We start from the raw sequence: 16,497 nt of genomic DNA on the forward strand, positions 1-16,497 counted from the left end.
TTGAGATACGTTACACATAGGTTCAAAGCACGCTACTCATAGGTTCAAAGCACACTACTAATAGGTTCAAAGCACGTTACTCGTAGGTTAAAAATTAAGTTTCGGGTATGCTAAACATTACCTCGACGTGTTTCGACTTATGAGTAACTTACAAGTAACGTTTGGCCGACGTGTGTAAACGATTGCGGAGCGTGCTCAGAACTTATGCCAGCGTATGCGGAACTTGTGAGCCATACGTCGAGTACGTCGTAAAATTTTCAGCATGCTTGAAATTTCACGACGTACTAGACGTACCACGTTATATGCCAGCGTACTTCATTGTTTTTCATCATGCTCCTAACGTATACACAACCTACCCATACCGTATTCGACGTGTCCCAGCATTTTAGACACATTTTTCATAGGTCGGCATACGCTGGCTAAATCGTTCAGGTGTGACTGCGATGTTGACACTTCCAATTTTCAGGCGGTTATAATTTAAATCTGCGTGCGGCAGGTTTTTAACAGAGAACGCCACGAGTTCGTCGGCGATACGTGCAGCGTGCTATGACTAAGTTAAACTATCGTTGGGCATAGGTTGTGAACGCCGACAACAGGCTAAGCATTCGTTGGTATAAGTTATCTTTAACACAACGAAACGTTCTGTGCCCGTTACTAATACGTTATGCATATGACCAACACGTTATGAATACGACCAAAACATTTTTAAAAAACCTCAAAACATCAGCGTACGCCAACGTTTTACGTGCATTTTTATACGTTGCCATTCCTGGCTAAAACGTCAAGGTGTGACTGGGCCTTAAACACCGTTTTTGGCCCCATCTTTCAATAATGAAGAATCACTTCGAAAATAAAAAATATATAAATAACTCGTATCCACATCCAGATCCTGACCTTCACCAAAATTGAAAAAAATTTGTCCTTGTCACATACCCAACCTGTCCACCAACTTTCGTCCGAATCCATCCATAACTCTTTGGGATATTCTGCTCACAAACAGACAGACAGACAAACAGCGAAGAAAACATAACCTCCACCCACCTTTGGTGGTGGAGGTGAAGATATATCAAACAGCTCTGTGATTCTTCGGTGTACACCTGGAATTCTCATCACCAAAGCTGTCATGTTTGCAGCCTGGAGCAGGTGAACTAAGATTCATTGAGGAGCTTGCATCCACATGACGTGGAGGAAAATTTGAATATATATTTTTTAAAGTTGGAATTTCTTTGGATTTTCGCTATTTTAAAATCTCATTTTAGTGCCCTTAGCTTTCATAGCTATGTGAATGGTAAAATTAAATGGTCCCATTCCTTCATGGGTGTAGGGAAGTGTTTTAAGCCCCCATAAAAAAAAATAGAAAAACAGCAAAATTTGATTTCTTGAAAATTCCAACAGGATTAGAACAGCACCGGGCAAGGCCGGGTACCCCTGCTAGTATTTAATAAGAAAAGCAATAATGGTCATGGGGAGGGAAGATACAATAAGTAATGAACAAATAAATGATACAACTAACATTCTCCCCTTACCCACTACTAGCATACGTGCCCATGATACCAAAAGAATGAGCGGGAACCTTAAATAACTATGTCCTTAGGGCACGGTCAAGCACACCACAGGAGATAGACACAGATAACAGGCAGACAAGACAGGAAATGCCCGATCTGTGCCGGTGTGGCACAGGTGGTAAAGATGCAGGGTGGCAGACTAGCCGCGTCCTTCCACAGGTTCAGCCATGCCATCCTAGCACTTGCGAGCACACAGAAAAGGAGGAGGAGGAAAGGCGTGGCTGGATGTGCACATGTGCACATTTTGTTCTGTGCCCATAGAGCTCTCTATGCTATCCCATTGTTAACCGTAGTTCATCAAGTTGAGTTTGGTTTGCGGGGTGCAGTTTGGTCATAGGATTATCTCAGTCACGGATTACCGGGTTACGAGGTTCTGCATGTATTTCCGTTCTGCCTTCACGGCGCCAGCGTCATAGAAGAGCTTGGCAACCCCTTTGAGGAAGAGAGCATGGATCTGGTTGTCCTTGACACAAAGGAAATTGCAAGTCCTGCTGCAGTTGAGAATGTCAGGAATGTGAAGAAGATTGATCAAGAGCAGTTCCAGGCTTTCACCAGAGAATGCCTGGTGGAAAGGACCAAGCCAATTGATGATGCAATTCGTCGGAACAAGCTGAAGGTGTTTAGCACTTCCACCCCGAGAAATGTGAACAAAGGGAAACAGCAGCTGGCCTCTCTCAGGAACGACGTGGCACTTTTCTCATGGCTCTACATCGGTTGCCAGATGAGGGATGGAAACCTTGAAGAGTTATTTCGTCATGAGAATCAAGCATGTCCTCCAGCTCTCTCCGATGGAGAAAGTCTCCATCTAGGTATGAAGAGTGATCTCCTCAAATGCTTTGAAGAGTTCTCCAATGCCCAATCAGAGGCTCCTGATACCACCAGCCAAGTTCTTGATGGGGCAGTCCTTGTCCAGATGCTGAAGCCTGCGGTAGCAAAGAACTTTGATGACTATGCCCAGGATGTCTTCATACCGTACCTGTCAACAAAGCTTCAGACTGCGTCACGCCTGGACCTGGTCTGGGACCACTACGTTGCTGATTCACTGAAAGGCAGTGCAATATTAAAGCATGGAAAAGGAGTGTGTAGACGCGTGGTCGGAGCAGCAGTAATACCTGGAAACTGGCAGAACTTCCTCCAAGTGGACACCAACAAGACCGAGCTGTTCAAGTTCCTATCAGAAGCTATCTTCAGGTGGTTTGACCAGGATGACAAGCAGCTGGTTATCACTGATGGAGAGGCAGTCTTGAGGAAGCCACCGCTGCTAGACCTGGCCTTGCTCGCCCCATGCAGCCACGAAGAAGCTGACAGTCGAATGTTGTTGCATGCATCCCATGCAGCCAACTATGGTCACCACAAGATACTGATCAAGACAGTTGACACCGATGTTGTGGTGTTGGCTGTGTCAGTGGCCCAGGGACTGCAACCAGAAGATGAACTGTGGCTAGCATTTGGCACTGGGAAGAGTTTTCGGTACCTGGCAGCCCACGAAATAGCAGCTGGCCTAGGACCAGAGAAGGCACAGGCATTCCCAATGTTTCACACTCTGACTGGGTGTGACACTGTATCGAGCTTTGCTGGACATGGTAAGAAGACTGCTTGGACAATCTGGACCGTTCTGCCAGAACTTACAGACGCACTGCTGAAGCTATCCTCTGCACCAAGTGGCATACCAGACGATGTCATGCACACCATCGAGAGGTTCGTCATATTGCTCTATGACAGAACCAGCACGTGCAACGACATTGACAAGGCCCGGAAGAAACTCTTCGCGAAGAAGAACAACGTGCAGCTGATCCCGCCAACCAAGGCAGCTCTGGAGGAGCATGTGAAAAGGGCGGCCTACCAAGGAGGCCATGTGTGGGGTCAAATACTGCTACCAACGCCGGAGCTGCCTCCTCCATCCAGCTGGGGCTGGGTCAAGAATGACGAGGGGGTGTACGAGCCACACTGGACAAAGCTACACAAAGCAGCCCACACCTGCTATGAGCTAGTATCGTGCAAGTGCAAGAAGAGCTGTCTGAAGTGTTGCAAGTGCAAAAAGGCCGCACTTGAATGCACAGCTTTGTGTTTGTGTGTGAGGGAGAGTGTTCACAAAATTGAGAGAATAATAACAGAGCAGACTGTGTCACTGATTCAGAACAGTAAAATCAGACATCTCTCGATCAATTTCTATGAGTGAGATGTCGGTATTCATATGAATGAGACGCAGCCCGCGATTCGTTTGCCACCATTCTCAACAACCAATTTCTATGAGTGAGATAGTCTTCCGGTACAACAAATAATTAGCAGCCATCTTGCCAAATGGCGGCTATCTTTAAACTTGAGGTGGCTACAGGTTATGTTTTTCTTAATTCAGCTTTTAATAAATGTTCAAACCAATGTTGGAGTGAAATTATAGTAACCACTGGCGGCCATTTTGAAAAATGGCTGCCACAGCCATCAGTGGCTGAATTTGAGATGGCCCAATATCCAAACCTGTTCATAATATGATAGGCTACTCGTGTGCCAAATTTGGTGCTTTCCTCACACAATGCACAATTGTTATGCTAAGTTGCCCCACTACCAGTCATTTTGGACTCACATTGCAGAAATCAAGAAAATGACCAAATACCAAGACCTCACTCATGAAGCGAAAAGATCCTGGAAGTTGAAGAATGCCAAAGTTGTCTATGTGATGATGAAGAACCTCATGGGAATGATGACGAAGAACCTCACAGAGATATTAAAAACCATCCCCGGGAATATCACTACAAATGAACGACATTTGGAAGCAGTCCTGGGCTCAGTAACGATCCTGAAGAGAGCCCTCGGCACAAAACTGAGAAAGGAAAACTTCACAGCTTGGTCTACGAATCGTGACCCCTTACCAAAATGAAGGTTGATACTTTGAGGCCGCCCTTGGAGGACACCATTCCACATTCTGAAACCCCATATGTTGATACCAATCAATGGCACACACACACACACACACACACACACACACACACACACACACACACACACACACACACACACACACACACACACTGGTATAGATTCCTTTATCTACCTTACTGGCACTATTAATTTTAATCCTTTAGCCCCACCTAACCCCTCTTCCGTTACTCCTGCTATGGCTCGATGCACTGCCCTGGCCACAAAATGAATCCCCGCTATAACTCTCACCTGACCCGACCTCCATCTCCTGCTGCATGCCTCGTTTGCCTGCCAGGTCTCCTGCCATTGCACACTGTTCCTCATGGACAGCCGAGATCTGTGCTTGCAGCCCAGCCAGACCTGCTCTCATGGCGGCACCCAGCCGGTCACACCTGTTGCCAAAAGCCCTCGTCTCAGCGAGGCCAGCCTCCATGCCAGCCATAAGCTGTGTCAGCATGGCCATCACATCTCCGGCTATCACTATGCTGCTGTGGGGAAGCCAGCCTGCTTGCTCTTCCCTGGTGCTTGTTCAATGGGTGGCACTGGGCTAACGGCAGAGCTAGAAAGTAGTGATGACACCACCACACCCTCTAGAAGTCCTTCCCCCTCCATATCCATTAAGGCTACGGTGGCATCCAACCACTGTGTGTCCTCTTGGTTCTGGTCGCTTTGCTTCTCCATGTGATTTTAATTTCAGCTCTGAAAGTTAAATCGCACCTCAGGTCCGAATTTCACTCCGCGACACTAGTATAATGGTCGTTGAGGAGAGTCAGGGTTCTTGTCTCACTTCTGACTACCAGTGTTATGGCCGAGCAGGATCAGAGTTCTTATCTCACTCCTGACATAAATGTTATGGTCGTCGGTCGCTCCGGTTGCCCGGTACAAGTCCAATGCGTCGTATCAACACGACCGCAATGGTCAACCGCTTTGGGGTCTTCCTTGCCAGATCACGTGTTTAATAACCATGATACTGTAAAAACTGAAAGTCCGAACCCACCAAGCGTCAGGCTAATGGTGTGCTGCACGTCGTATACAAATGAGGCACGAACGAGCCTGACATGTGCCGCGATCCAGGTGTACGCTGTTATAATCACCGTAGCCAATTAGCCTCAAAGACCTTTCTTAATCACCCCAGCAGAATCACGATAACCATAATTCACCCTAAGACCAGATACATTTAATAAGAAGAGCAACGATGGTCATGGGGAGGGAAATATACAAGAAGCAATCAACAAATAAATGATAAACACTATCCCCCTAACCAACTACCAGCATACCTGCCCACGGTACCAAACAAATGAGTGGGAACCTTAAACAATTATGTTGTTAGGGCCCGATCACGCACACCACAGGAGAGAGACACAAATAAGAGGCAGACAAGACAGGAAACACCCGTCGTGCCGTCATGGCACAGCTGCAGAGGTGCAGGGTAGCAGACTATTCACGTAACTCCACTGGTTCAGTCAGTGCATGGTCACGGCGCTTGAAAACACCCGGAAAAGAGAGGGAGAGGCGTGGCTGGCTAGCTGGAACTATGGCGCAGCAGGGCCGCCTGAAAAGCACAGCCCAGCCTTCCTTGGAGTCTGGTTGGTTTGGAAACTTTTAATTCCCCTCTCTCTGCTGCATGAGATTTTAATGACTTGCCCCTCCGATAGCCATGACGTGCTTCTATTGGGCTGGACTCTCACCCACTATTGGGCCAGAGCCAAGTCCGGGGCGGAGCGACCCCTTGCAACCCTTCACCTCGTAACTCTGAGGTAATGCATAGTGGCTGAAGGTGCCTGTTCTATTCGCCCACCAAAATTGCCATGTCAAGGCCGAACGGGCACGTTCAAAGAACATAAAAGACTGATTTCAAAGGGTAAAACATCAATAACAAGATGGGCACTCGGTAGAGCGCAAACAGCCGCCACGTGATGCCTGATCCACAAGAAGATATCAGGCCCAATACATTTTTCAAATATCATGCTACACAGTACTATATCGTTTTGGCCCCATCTCTCAATGTTGAAGAATCACTTTAAAAATTAAATAATTCTCGTATCCAGATCCGGATTCGGATCTTCACCAAAATCGAATCAATTTGACCTTGCGACGCACCCAACGTGTCCACCAAGTTTCGTCTGAATCCGTCCACAACCTTTTGAGATGTACTGCACACAAACAGACAAACAGACAAGCCGGTAGGCAGTGATGGGTCGCCGAGCATGGAAACTATACGATATAGAGCAAAATGGATGTCATATAGCGGATAGGGAATCACCTTAAGATTATGCATATCAAATCTCATCCAGTTCCATCTACTGATAACTACTCAGTATCCATTTGAATGAAAAGTACCGAAAATGCGGTTTGAAATCGATAATCCCCAAAGTTCGAGGGGGTGCTGTGGGTGAACAAAGATCTAAATCAAAAATCCGGCTCGATCATTTGTGCACAATGTATTCCAGATGATTAGTGTGAATCTTCATGACCATCCGACCATAACCCTTAGGAGGAGTAGCATTTGGCGCGAAGGCACCTCCAGCTCTCGCATATTATTGATTTTTGCACTAATTGACCTTTGACCCCTGACCTAAGCAAAATCGGTCAATATGTCCTGAGGCAAAGTTGTAGTACTCATTGAGTACCGTGAACCTGCAACGTTTCATTCGTATCGATGCACTCACCTGGTCGCTAGGGGGCCTTCAATTTTCGCCAATTTTCGTGCATCCCCTAATTGTAGGGGGCGCTGCGGGTAAAGTATTCCATATATCACAAAAACTGGAATATATTTGATAGAGCATCACCTGTAGAAAATTCGTGCCAAATTTCATATCCCTACGTGGGATAATGGCTTTCGGAATTGATTTTGCGTGAACGGTACCGATTTTGAAGGTTTTTCGGTTGTTGCTAGGGAACCAAAAGCGTCCCTAGCAACCATCACAATTTCCAAAGCACTAGGTCAAAAGATGTACCTACCACCCGAGTTTGGTCAAAATCCGCCCACGTTTACTACCAATTATGCTGATGACAAGCGAACAAACATCCAAACAAACGTCCAAACAAACAGATAGAATTACTGACAATAAGGGCCACCTATTTCGGCGACCCAACAGACAGACAGTCTGAAAGGGGTGAAAACATAACCTCCTTCACCTTCAGTGGTGGAGGTAAATAGGTTCAAAAGGGATGGCAGTTTTAGACACACACACACGGGAAGGTTGGACATCTTTATCTAATACATAAGTGATGCACATATAACATCACATTTAATTACTTTGTGCTTATTCTAAACATTTAGGAAATATCAACACTATGGTAAACATCTTTAACCCATTGAAGTCATTTCCATAACAATATGATGGGTGGCTGTGAACAGTCATCCTGGTGTTTTGCAGGCAGGGTGGTTGGTTCATCAATGTGTGTGCCATCCCTCGGATGTATGTTAACCTGGACTGCCCGTCATTAAATATCCCTTGGTGTCCTTCGTGGAGAGTCGCAGAACTATTGCAGACACCCTGGCCAAATTCCAAAGCTCTGCTCTCACCTTCATGGGCACACTGCATTAGCAGCACAGCTCTGCCCCCAGCAAATGATGGTGCTGCTCCATAAGAAAGAATAAGAAGACTTTAACATGAATTACAAGAAAACAAGTAGACAATGGACAAATCAATAGTACTGCATCTCGGAAATGCACCTTAGAGCATGGGATCACAAATTGAGTGTTCAGCTAGGAACACAGAAAAGGCAAATTAAAGTTCTCGTTCTGACATGATTGGAGAAAACTGAACATTTTGATTGAACATCCATTCCCATAAATATAACAATAAACATACATTGAGCACAGATTTGGACGTTTTTCTGTGAATCATCATCATCACTGTCAGTGCTGACGAAGCAGTCTCTTGGTAAGCGTTATGTTGGGTGGGTTTGTCATTCCCTTTCCAAACAGTTGGTCAGGGCAGGATTTTGTTATTTGTCCAGGGTGCCAGTGATACCATCGACAAATCTCAACAAAAGACAACTATGGGATCTCTAACTTCCACCAACCACTGCTGGTAGACGTTCTCAGCCTTAACATCCTTCCTATGGACAGTGCACACATTTATGAATCTCACAGCTTGTGAAACAACAGGATGACAGTTTATAGCTGGGCCAAGATTTGAACATAGACGAGAAAGCTCAGAGGTGAGTGTGTGTACCACGAGGCTATCCTGGCAGCCTTTCTTTGAATACAAGGTACAATAAGCATAGTTTCTATAAAATGCTCGTTCATCACATGAGATACATTTGAATCTTTCTGAGTCATACTACTCATTAAGCTGTGCCCTTTCTGTATCGATGTAAACAGATATGACTCACGATTATTATTTGATTACCACGCAGCAACTTGTAAGCCGTAACCACTGCATCTCAGGACCTGAGGCTGTGTGGAACCATCGCAGTCGAAGGTGTCATCCAAGTTTGAGATCCAACTTCAGAATTATACTGCACGTCCATTTATTTGTAAAGTGTCTGAGCACAGTTTTCCACGAACCCTGTAACTGTGGTTGTATAATCGCAAGACTGGGTGTGACCTGCATGGTTTGGGCATTTGAGAGCTTCACGATAGTGACGATTAAGGAGTAGGAAGCATGCCTGAAGAGGTAGAAAATGCCAAAAAAACAAACTAACTCAAAAACACAATAATGTTAAATCAACAGGTGTTTGAATTCAGGCCACTTGACTGTCCTTGGTTGAGACTTGACAAACAGATGACAGTTAGAACAATAACCGAAAAAAAACCCAAAATCCTCCTTCCTTTTTCTTTGGCAGGATGATTCGTTCAGCCCAAGGCAGATATTCTATTAACTGCACAGCAATTATTGTTGTGAATATGCACTACTTGCTGCGTCATGATATGTGGGCGTGCCTCTTCAGGGGTGTGAAGTCTCGATGATATTATGTCCTAATAAATGTCAAATATATGAGAAGTTCAGCAGCATCTCTAATAAATGTCATGATTCCAGCCATGTCCTTACTTTACAACAGCAATAACTTCACCCTGTAAATATGTATATATAGGGTGTCCCAAAAAAATATACAACTTTTAAAATGCTTTGTTTGATCCTAAAAAGCAGTAATTTTGTCACTAATGCTTCATTTCTTGTTGCAGAGACCCTGAAGTTTATTTTGATACCAAGCAAGCGCCAGAAAAATGCCAAGACTGACCGTACAACAACGGACGAAAATTGTTGAACTTTGGCACCAGACGAAAAGTGTCATACAGGTGCAACGTCTTTACTCGAGACATTTCGGTATCCACTTGCACCATGCACCAAACTCTCGGACAATAAAGTGCACCATCGCAAAGTTTACCAATGTGGGAACCATCTGTGACCTTCACAAGGGTCACAGTCGTCAGAAGAGAACAGGTCGTAGTGAAGAAAATGTGGAAATGGTGAGACAGGCGTTCATTGTCCCAAAAAATCGATTTGACGACTTTCTGCCGAGACAAACATTCATAAGAGCACCGTTCAGAGGATCCTTCGCCAAGACATTCATGCCTTTCCATACAAAAGTCAAACGGAAATGGTGCTTACTGGTGCCTAGATCTGTTCTCAAAGTCACCATGGGGGTGGAGGTTGGTTGGTATGGGATAATTGGTCCATACTTCTTTGAAGATGACCAGGGTCGCACTTGCACGGTAAACCAGAGGAACTATCGCGAAATGATTCAGGAATTCTATCTGCCTGAGCTACGTACTCAGGCCCGTAGGAGAAACAACCTGATCCAGATGAGAACCCAGTGGTTCCAGCAGGATGGGGCACCACCCCATATAGCCAGGGAAACGAGGCGTTTTCTCAACCAACATTTTGAGGGCCGCTAAATCTCCCTCTACGAAGACGTTGACTGGCCACCGTATTCCGCTGACCTTACTCCTCCAGACTTCTTCTTGTGGGGGTATCTCAAGAACAGGATCTATGGAAACCCTAGGCCTCAGATTCTTGACCAGCTGAAGGAAAATATCCACTGAGAAATCAAGAACATTCCTCAGGAAACGTTTCCCAAAGTGATGGAGAACATGACAACGCGTTTGCAGGCAGTGATCGGACAACGTGGAGCCTGCGTCGAACATGTGGTCTAAAAGAAAACGACGATTCTATTCCAAAATTTAAATTTTGGTGGCAATTTTGACATTGGTACAATAAACTTCAACCTTTCAGCTTTCTATCCAGCATTATATCTTTTTAAAAAATATATGTTATGACCATCCTCTTTGCAGATGAAAAGTTGTATATTTTTTGGGACACCCTGTATATATGTATATGTTTATATATATATATATATATATATATATATATATATATATATATATATATATATATATATATATATATATATATATATATATATATAGTCACGTCCAAGTACCCGTAAATTCGGAATTCTCAAAGCTGGGACCTTTTGTCCCAAGGGATGGTCAAAGCGGTCTTTTTGAATGCACTGCGTTCAGTATTACTCTTCTTACCATTCCCCAAGGTTGCCCAAATGAGCCAAAATGATAGCAATCACACACGGAAAGCAGATGGCTGAAACACGCTTTCTTACCTTTTGAAGGATTTATTTTTATGTTGAAAAGCACAGGGAAGAGGGTCGACAAGACGCCATGATTAAACGGAACAAACCAAGGGAGTCAAAAGACACAAAGAGGAGAATGGGAATACGCAAACTTACACATAATGAGGAGAAATAAATCGCAAAACATAACACACTAAGTGCCAGAGATCGCACCTATACAACAACACAACAATGCAGGCAGGATTTCCCTTTTCACTGATGCACAGGGTGGAAACAGTTCAAGACAATGCAGACAGTATTAAGAAACCAGGTGCATGATGAGAGCCAGTAATGATGGTGCCCAAAGTAAAATGGCCATGAGCAGGCCCAGCGACGAGTAGGGCTTCGACTCGGCCACGTGGTCCCCTTTATCCTTTTTAGACAGAGGCCCTCTAAAAACACAGACAGAGGTCCTGATCCCAGCTTGGGTCAATCCCACACGAGGCTTCTCCTCCACGTGAGGTCTCTGTCCTCCTTTCCACATGTGCCTCTTTGTTCTCTCCTGGTAGACTCCCTGCTGGACTCTCTGGTTCCCACTGGAGTTCTCCTCTTCCTCCTGGGCGGAGTCTCCCTCTTGGGTGCCGCCCACGTGGGCAGCCCCTGTAAAAAAAACCCCAAAAAACCTGACATCTTTTCTTCTGGCCTCTCCAGCCCACTGCACCACCATGGCTGGCCAGAGAGATCATAATTGGCCGATGTGCCTCTGCAATGGGAAGTCCTCATCTTGACCCACCTACAAGAGTTTTTTTTACAATATATATAAAATTCATTAATCTGTCTATCCTGTCTATAAATTACATACAATTCCTCCTCAACATCGTGAAACAAATGACTTACTCTGACAGAACCCTGTTACATGGCAATCTAACGCACTCAAAACACTTACTACAGTCTAGCTATGGATCCGTCCCCCCTTCCACATTGCAATACTGTATGTATACATATATATATATATATATATATATATATATATATATATATATATATTGTAGTGAAGGTGACTGGGCTCGAACCCCACTCCTGTCAGCAGTTGTAGGGGAGCTGGGGTTCGATTCCCACTACCTAAATTCATGGTAGCCAGGTGGCCAACACCAACCAACCTCCAGGGAGGGTCAAGGGGTCCTTATTCCTCGGAGGCGGATATGCCAATTGACATGGATTCTTTAATCAAACACAAATACTTATAAGGACAACAACAAAGATTATAAAGACAACAATGCACAAACCCCCAAAACAACCCCTACGATCGCACACACAGACACAAACACAGACAAAGGGTAACAACGAAAATAACCCCCCCTTCCAAAGCACTGGTACTCAGCCTAGCCCTCATCGATTTGGTGCTGGGAAGCTTCGTCCGGCACGTGCACCCGCCAAACAAAATGGCGTCGTCTCCAGCTGAGACAGGGAGGAAAGTGTCTCCACCATCCAACGGGACGTGAAGGCAAGATTGCGCCTTGCCTTATGCAGCCTTCCAAACTCCAATGCACAAATCCTGCCAACAACTCCTCAATCAGCTCCAAACGTGCACCAATCTGCTCCATCTGCTCCATCTGCTCAATCTGCTCCAGGCATGCACCCTCGCCAAGCACACACACTTCACCTTCTCCAAGCACATCCTGCAGTAGTAGTCTCCTCTCTTATCCTCTGCCCTCGGGGCGTGGCCTCCTCACCTCTAACCCGGGATTCTCCTGTTGTTGTTTCAGGGACTCTGCCCCTCACTTATGGCCATACTTGGAAGATAAAAACATAGGGAAAATCACAGAGGGTAATCACGTACTGGGGAACTTATTTTCACTCCCTAAGCTAATTAACACTGCACCACCCCTCGTGTCGTGACACATAACACTGAAGCTGACAGATTCCCTGACTTAAATACATCGAGGTGCTTCTACCCATCCACGGACCGTGGTACACTATACAATCCGATCTGGACTATTAAATCATTTCCTACCCCCAAAATCATAACAATATATATATATATATATACATATATATATATATATATATATATATATATATATATATATATATATATATATATATATATATATATATATATATTTAGCTTCTTCGAACTACCGACTCACTGCCTGACTGATATTAAAGATCGGTACCTTCAAAGTGATGTAGAAAGCTGAAATTTTGCGTGCCGATGAACATCGAAGCTGATACACCAGAAAAAACATCACAGAACCTTCAGAAAATATCCATAAATGAAAATAAATAAATGAAAAATCAAATGCAGATGAGTGACCCGAAACAATGGAGAAACATGGTTCGGATGGTTACACAATGTAATCACACCCCACTGATATATATATATATATATATATATATATATATATATATATATATATATATATATATATATATATATATATATATATATATATATATATATATATATATATCTACGGGGATGGCCAGATGGAGGCCCCTGGAGTACCGGCGGAAAGTGGACACAGTGACGCGCTGCTCTGGCGCATGGCTCCCATACCTGACCTGATGTGATGTTTCAAATAAAGAGGACTGTTGCTACAAAGAGTTGCTACAACAAGCCTGTAGACGGTATTGAGGAACTGAGGACTCCGGGAGACCCTGAAGTTCTGGATTATCCTCCAATGACCATCAACGAGCACATGGTCAATCTCCTTTGCCACACCACCAGCGGTGGAATACCAAGTCCAGCGATGAGCTTGTGCGCGCTGAAACCATGAACCAGCCACCCTAAGTCCATGACTTCTTGCAAATTCAAGGAACTTAGTGCGATTCTAGTTCAGAGTTCCAGACCCATGGGGACCAACACATATTTCATAACCATCCCTATCAGTTCCAATTGATGCATTGAAATCCCCCAAGACAAGATGAGTATCTCGCCTGAGGCAATGATCAACCACAGACTCGAGCGTGGCATAGAATGCCTCTTTCACAGTGAGATCACTCGCCTCAGTCGGAGCATATTCATCGACCAGGGAAACGACACTCAAGGAGTGATGAATCCCAAGTCTCATAATGCGCTCGTTGACAATGTGTTACCTCAATTTTCATTGGAGTCAGCTTATTGGACACAGCTAGAGCAACTCCTTCGGCATGGCAACCATCAGAGTGACCAGACCAATAGTAGGTGTAACCACCTGCCATGATCCCACCACAATCCGGTATCCGAACGTCAGAGAGTACTGCAATACCGATGTCCAAACGCTTGAGCTCAGATGATAACAGAGACAGATGATCATCCTCTCTTAGGGATAGGACATTCAAGCACCCACCCGAAGGGACCGCCTCAGGTTAACCCAGGGAGACCACCGTCTGGTGGATGACATCTCAGCACAACCCCGACGCACACTACAGCAATCTGACCCAGAAGATTACCCCGTGGTTTCCCTCTTATCAAAGATTGGGGGTCCCAAAGGCTTTGCCCCAATCCAGTCATCCGGTGAGCTGCCCTGCGAAGGGCAGTTGCACAGGAGGTACTCCCACGGAGTGGGTTTTCAGATTTCTTTTTGTATTTGGTATGTTTTGCGGAATGAAGTGTATTATGGTGGCCAGAGTGCAAATCCTGCGACCAACCTCCTCAAAAAACTAATCTAACTGCAGGAGGACGTCCGCAGACACAGTTGGGCACTAGATATGGATGGCCGTTGGCTCACAAGGAGCTCCTCCGCCCTTTTAACAGGTTTTGTTTTCATCCTGCTGGGTATCCATATAATATCATACACCCTCCTCACCAAGAATCTTGGTGGGGGAGACGGTTTAGTCGCTGACAACCCGACCATGAAACAGGTTTGTACAGGTTTACATGATACCTGCAGCAAGTAACAGATCTAATCTGACCTGACCTGACACCTCTGACTTGACCGGACACAACAGAGGCCTATTTCTAAAATTGTCAATTTTCATCCGATTGACTTGAAATTTGAAGAGGAGTTGAATATTTGTTCATCGAATTCAACCACCATTTATTGTTGAGATCAACATAGGCCAAAAGGTCAACATATACCAAAGGTAAACAGCTTTGGTTAAATTTCTAAAATCTTAAATTTTCATCCCATTGACTTGAAATTTTAAGAGGATTCCATCCCATTGAAGATTTGGTCATTGAAATCAACCACCAATTATTTTTTAGGTCAAATTTGTTTTATGGATTTTGCAAGTATCGTGCCGTGCACGACACCCTTCTTGTTTGTTTGTCTGTGTGCAGGATATCTCAAAAAGTTATGCATGGATTCGGACAAAACTTGGTGGTCAGGTTGGGTGTATGACAAGGATGAATTGATTTGATTTTGGTGAACCAGATACGAGATTTGTTTTTAATTTTTAAAAGTGATTGTCACCACTGAGATCTGGCCAAAAACGATGTATAGCATGATGTTTCAAAGAATTATTTGGCCCGATATATTCTACTTGATTCGGCATTGCATAGCGGAGGTATGCGCTCTACCGAGTGCCCTTCTAGTGGGATAAGTAATGGATGTGACTCGTCTTTTAGAGGCAGAAAAAGAATTGAAATACCACGAATTGATCAGACTGAAACTTCCATGTTTATCAAACAATTTCATACGACGTTTGGGTTGAACCCAGCTCGTCATTTGTGACACAATTTTCCAAATGTGCTCGAAATCCATGATGTATCAAGACTGACCAGCTTTGCTTTCCTTTTTCGAAAATGCCGTTCAATACAAACTTTTAATTTTACTCCAACTGCAGTTTTTGAAAGGACAATTATGAATGTCTTTGCCAATGAATTACAGGTCAATTAGCCCAACGAGGGATTGGCAGGGCCAAAGTCCAGGAGGTTAATAGTTGGAGCTTGTAGTTTGTTTGTCGTGCAATGGGCTGACATGGTACAACTAGGAATATCATGGTACAAATGACCTGAAAACTGCAATCGTTTTTCTTAATCACCCCTTTTGCGTGTTTATCGCAGGCTGTAAAAGCAACGGACCACGTGATCAGGAGAAAACAAGGTTCATTATGATGTGATAAACACACAAATTGAGCTTTGTAACACACCTTTTCACTGGGATGGCAGGTGGATGCAGAGCAAAGATGTGTTTATGCCTCCTTAGATGGGAAAGTGCAACTTTTTTAGGGCCGCTGTATTCAAGGAACAGCCGAAAAAACGGGTGAAAAAATGGAACAAGTGTTGGGTGCGTTTGGCAAGGCCTCCGCTAATAATTTATCAAACCTTTCCACATCCGTTATATATTGTGGGAGTGCACAGGGATTGTATTATATTTTTGTTCAAGTGGCTCGTGGAACCTCTTTCCTCAACCTCTTCAATCCCACTCCTCCCTCCAAGGCTTCTTGTGGACTGCGCACCACCCTTACAGATCACAGTCCATCTCCACCAGGGATCTTTTCCATCCTTATGAATCCTCACCTACCTCTTCCCATCTATTTGTAGATTTCTGTGTCGCCCCCTTCCCAT

At 44.6% G+C, this 16,497-nt stretch overlaps 1 protein-coding gene across 1 annotated transcript; it reads left to right on the forward strand.

Moving 5' to 3' along the window:
• The first annotated feature begins 2,478 nt into the window (after positions 1-2,478).
• On the forward strand, positions 2,479-5,166 carry LOC147018937 (uncharacterized). Its single transcript, XM_085900104.1, has 2 exons — positions 2,479-3,639; positions 4,777-5,166. The coding sequence occupies exons 1-2, from the start codon at positions 2,479-2,481 to the stop codon at positions 5,164-5,166; spliced, it is 1,551 nt and encodes a 516-aa protein (XP_085756230.1).
• The last annotated feature ends 11,331 nt before the right edge of the window (positions 5,167-16,497 follow it).

Source organism: Eptatretus burgeri, chromosome 10, assembly GCF_056783735.1.
Source record: "Eptatretus burgeri isolate ZD-2024b chromosome 10, Ebu_testis_v1, whole genome shotgun sequence".
NCBI classification, from domain to species: Eukaryota; Metazoa; Chordata; class Myxini; order Myxiniformes; family Myxinidae; genus Eptatretus; species Eptatretus burgeri.

What these genes read in the sequence shown, in the direction of transcription:
- LOC147018937 (XM_085900104.1), top strand. Translation starts at nt 2,479, where the DNA reads ATGCTGAAGCCTGCGGTAGCAAAGAACTTTGATGACTATGCCCAGGAT. An exon ending in GCACAGCTTTGTGTTTGTGT is followed by an intron (nt 3,640 to 4,776) that starts GTGAGGGAGAGT and finishes TTTGCCTGCCAG; the next exon opens with GTCTCCTGCCATTGCACACT.